Source organism: Palaemon carinicauda, chromosome 1 (genome assembly GCF_036898095.1).
Source record: "Palaemon carinicauda isolate YSFRI2023 chromosome 1, ASM3689809v2, whole genome shotgun sequence".
Classification (NCBI taxonomy): domain Eukaryota; kingdom Metazoa; phylum Arthropoda; class Malacostraca; order Decapoda; family Palaemonidae; genus Palaemon; species Palaemon carinicauda.
The window spans coordinates 43254334-43259333 of NC_090725.1; the positions used below are offsets into that span (position 1 = coordinate 43254334).

General features: G+C 38.5%; 1 protein-coding gene across 1 annotated transcript in view; it reads right to left on the reverse strand.

The window, feature by feature from the left end:
• Positions 1–1995: 1995 nt before the first annotated feature.
• LOC137640999 (glutamate receptor ionotropic, delta-2-like) overlaps positions 1996–5000 on the reverse strand; it is a 22088-nt gene continuing 19083 nt past the window's right edge. Inside the window, exons 13-14 of the mRNA XM_068373473.1 lie at positions 4467–4593; positions 1996–2227 (exon numbers count right to left, since the gene is read on the reverse strand). Coding sequence (XP_068229574.1) covers positions 2126–2227; positions 4467–4593 — 229 coding nt within the window. The 3' untranslated portion in view covers positions 1996–2125. The remainder of the gene's footprint in view (positions 2228–4466; positions 4594–5000) is intronic.

Sequence of the window (5000 nt, forward strand, 5' to 3'; positions counted from 1 at the left end):
TGGCTGAAGCCCAACGACAGGATCCAGAGTATCAAGCTTGTAGGACATCCTGCACGTCCCTCCGTTGGGAGGATTTTCCCCTCGAAGAATCCAACACCACCCTCCTCTGTGACGTCAGTACTGGTAGACCGCGACCTTGGATTCCTGCTCCCATGTGCCGACAGGTGTTTGATTTCATCCACGGCCTTTCACATCCCTCGTGCCGTTCTACTGAACAGCTGCTGAAGGCAAAGTTCATTTGGCACGGCATTTCTAAGGATGCTAAGGATTGGGTCCGTGCCTGTACTTCTTGCCAAACTTCCAAAGTACATCGACACACGGATTCAGGAGTGGGCACCTTTCCTCAACCTCAGCGTCGTTTCGCACACATTCACGTCGACGTTGTAGGCCCCCTACCCACATCACAAGGACATCGTTACCTGTTTACCGTCATCGACCGCTCCACTCGTTGGCCTGAAGCCATTCCCATGGAAACTGCAACGTCCGCCTCATGTACATCTGCCTTACTCTCTGGATGGATTTCAAGATTCGGTATCCCTGAGCATATTACTTCTGACAGGGGAACCACTTTCACCTCTCAATTGTGGACTTCATTAGCGAATCTCTTGGGCATCACCCTACATCAGACAACGGCCTACAACCCCGCTGCCAATGGAATGGTTGAACGTTTTCATCGCACCCTCAAAGCAGCTTTGATGTCCCATTGCAAGGATTGCAACTGGTTTACTCAGCTTCCCTGGGTCCTCCTTGGACTAAGGACCACTCCTAAAGACACCCTCGAAGTCTCGGCAGCCGAAGTGGTGTATGGCGACCCGTTGGTCGTTCCGGCCGAGTTTTTTCCTTCTACAGCCTCCTCCGACGATCTCCAGCGCATACGTTACGTCGTGGGAAAATTTACTCCGTGCCGCCAGACTTACAAGCCCCCAGCGAAGCATCACATACCAACAGACTTGCACTCTGCAACGCACGTCTTCCTGCGCAACGACACCCGCAAGCCACCACTAACGCCCCCTTACACGGGCCCTTTCCTTGTGATCCGACGCAGTCCGAAAGCATTCCTCCTAAACATTCGGGGCAAAGAAGACTGGGTCTCCATTGATCGTCTAAAACCTGCTTATCTTCTGCCAGATGACCCGCCTACAGTTCGCCTCTCTAGATCAGGGCGCCCTATTTAACATGTACAGTATGTCATTTTTAGGGGGGGGGGGAGCCATGTACCAACCGTGTTTCACACAATTGTACATAATTCCTTTTGTATATATTATGCTTGTATCTTCGCTCCTCCCTCGCACTAAAAAGAACCTGAATGATCATGTCTCCGGTTTTGCTCTGTATCATTGTCTGTCTCTCGAACATGTCACGTCCTGTTGCCTTGAGGTTTTGTATATAAAGCAGAGTGTTCCTTAATAAATAACTCAGTCGTTTCCAATCTGCCTTTGAGTTCACACCCTTACTCGGCACCGTCACACTTCCTTCACTTCTCTTTCCCTCTTCAACACATTCACGAAAAATAACATTAAATATGCTTTCATTTATGAAACCTAAGAAGTTTATGGGCAAAGAAACAAGGGAATGAAAAGCAACGCATTATTTGATCATTTATCTACTTAGTTATATATTGTCAAAGTAGGTACAATCTGATATAATATATTCTTTATAATTAGACAGCATATAGAAGAAATAATCTTATGTAGATTTGATATTTTGTAAGAAAATTGAACGAATTTGGAATGTTACTAATCAAAATATATCTTTTAAGCTTAGAGATTCTATTAATTGAGTGTATTAAAAATAAGGATTTTTTTTTATTTTGTTTTTAGGATTATATTCTTCTATAATTGTTTTTTAATAAGTCACTATAAATATCTGAAAGAATTCATAACTTCTGCTAATGGAAATAACTGAAGACAAATATATATAGAGCTCAAATTTTTTGAAATAAATTTCCATAAATATCTAAGAGAATTTACAAGTTTTGTTAATGGAAATGTCTGAAGACATCAACACATTCTACTAAATACTACTACTTGATTTGTAATGTGTTTTACAGTTTATTTTATTAAGAATATGGAACAAGATGGTTTTTCACATAATGTAATACACAGTACTTTGAATAAACTGTCCTTCATTCATATTTTGGACAAAATCTTGACTGCGAATAACCAATTTCCAGAAACAATACCAAAGTCCCAATTATGTAGCCAATCGCCATGAGGAAAAAAGCAGCCTGAAAAGGAGAATAACGTTATGGAAAGTCTTGAAATTGGGGTTTAAATAGGTTAACGTTCAAAAGTTTATGGCTGCAAGTGCGCGCATGCACACACACACGTGTGCACGTGCGCACACAAACACACACGTATATATATATATATATATATATATATATATATATATATATATATATATATATATATATATATATATATATATATATATGTATGTATGTATGTATGTATGTAAGTATACACACTAGCCACCCGTTGAGATACTACCACTAGAGAGTTATGACATCTTTTGACTGGCCAGACAGTACTACATTGGATCTTTCTCTCTGGTTACGGTTAATTTTCCGTTTGCCTACATATACACCGAATAATCTGGCCTATTCTTTACATATTCTGATCTGTCCTCATACACCCGACAACACTGAGATTGCCTAACAATTCTTCTTCACCCAAGGGGTTAACTACTGCCCTGTTCTTGTTCAGTGGCCACTTTCCTCTTGGTAAGGGTAGAAGAGACTCTTTAGCTATGGTAAGCATCTCATCTAGGAGAAGAACACTCCAAAATCAAACCATTATTCTCTAGTCTTAGGTAGTGTCATATCCTCTGTACCATGGTCTTCCACTGTCTTGGGTTATAGTTCTCTTGCTTGAGGGTAAACTCGGGCATACTATTCTATTTAATTTTTCGTCCTCTTGTTTTGTTAAAGTCTATATAGGCGATATATATTTTGATGTTGTTACTTTTCCTAAAATACTTTATTTTTCTTTTTATTCCTCTCCTCATTGGCTATTTTCCCTGTTGGACCCCCTGGGCTTATAGTATCCTGCTTTCCCAACTATGGTTGTAGCTTAGCAAGTAATGATAATGTATATATATATATATATATATATATATATATATATATATATATATATATATATATATATATATATATATATATGTATGCATATGGGTGTGTATGTGTGTATGCAAAAGAACCTTCCAAATCACTACCCACTTATTTATCTATATGTTTTTAAGGTTTTGATACTATTATAAAGCAATTTATACCAGTAATGCACTATATTGAAAGCATCAGACAAAATTCTTGTACATTGGAAACTAGTTCGCCTTGCATTCGCATGGCACCTGATCGATCCTCACCCGGGACTGTGAGTTTAGGAAGTTCACTGGTGACGTTACGGCTGTGATTAGGCACCACAGTAGGGGATTGAGCTTGTCTGTCTGGTATTCTGGTGTGTATCTCTTCAGATGACACTGGAACTGAGGTCCAGGCCTCTTTACCCTTCTAACCTTTAAGATCCATTGAATTCTGCAACCGCTTCATAAACATTATGATATGATGTAATTTTATGCGTGTATTACCAAATGAAGCCTTTTATATATTAAGTTTTCACACAACTCAAAAAAAAAAAGAAATATAACCTCATATAATTGTCTTTGACTGAAATCATAAGGGAGTTCCTTTCACAACCCTGGTCATTCACTCAAAAACATTACTGTATGTCTCCACCGTAACAGGAAATTGTAAAAGGATTAAAAAAAAAATGAAAAACCTTATGATGAGTTTCTGCTTGAAGTAGTGGACTCTCAGAGTTTAGTGTACTGAAAGGTTATTCAAGACTAAACAAATTTCACAATTTAGATACGTGGGATCTACTATAAATCAGGAGAGAAGATGTGAGACTGAAGTTGAGAATAGGATAAAAGTAGCATGGGGCAAGTGAAGGGAGGTAGCAAAAGTAGTATGTGATAGTAAAAGGCCAATCAAGGTAAAAGTCAAGGTCTATAGCACAGTGATAAGACTAGTGTTAATGTGTGGATCAGAAACTTGAGCTTTAAGACGAAAAGAGGAAGCACAGCTTAAGAGAACAGAGATGAGTGTGATGATGTGGATTATAGGAATATCACTGTTTGAAAGGTAGGAAATTTATGAAATAAAAATGACAGATGTATTCAAGATTACCGAGAGGCTAATAGTGTCACGAATGAGAAGGATTGGGCCTTTGTTAAGGTTGGATGGTGGGGAGGGAGTGAGGAGGGCTTGGGAGGAACCTGTAAGAGGGAGAAGATCAAGAGGGAGGTAGATAATTAAATGGCGAGATAAGGTGAAGGATGATGTGGAGAGAAGAGTTTTGGTGGAAGAGGATGCCTTTGATCGAAGGCATTGGAGAGGCCGCATCAGGCAACCGACCCCTTAATATAAGGATAACTGTGGGGAAGAAGACATGGAGTTTTACCTGAAGATGAGTGAGAGTAATTACAATCTTAGTTACTCCTTTATTTGGAGCAGATTCCACGGCTATTCGCTCGTCCTCAATCTTTTCCCATCTTTTTATTAGGCCTCCTTCGTTCATTCTCATCAGCCTTAAAGGATAAAAATTTGAATATTGGTGCGAAATCAAGATTTTCATATATATTACGAATTTTCAGGAGGCAAAATATTATCAACTGAAATATTTAACAATAATAACTCTTATTTATCCTGAATAAATAATCCCCTCATCCTACGATTATATATAAAGAACCTTGAGTAATCCCAATGTTAATCAATTTCCTTCCAGTAGATAGATTAATATGCAACTCATCATTGTTTATAAGATTTTACTTCAGGACTACAATGTTGCTTTCTTAACATCTACAGTTCATTTTCACTTCACTAATCTCTTACTTTCTTTTAGACCATTTTAGACCTTTAACTATACTCTAAAAGCTAGATTTCACTGGGAGATAAACTTTCATGTTATAATCTATCATATATATATATATATATA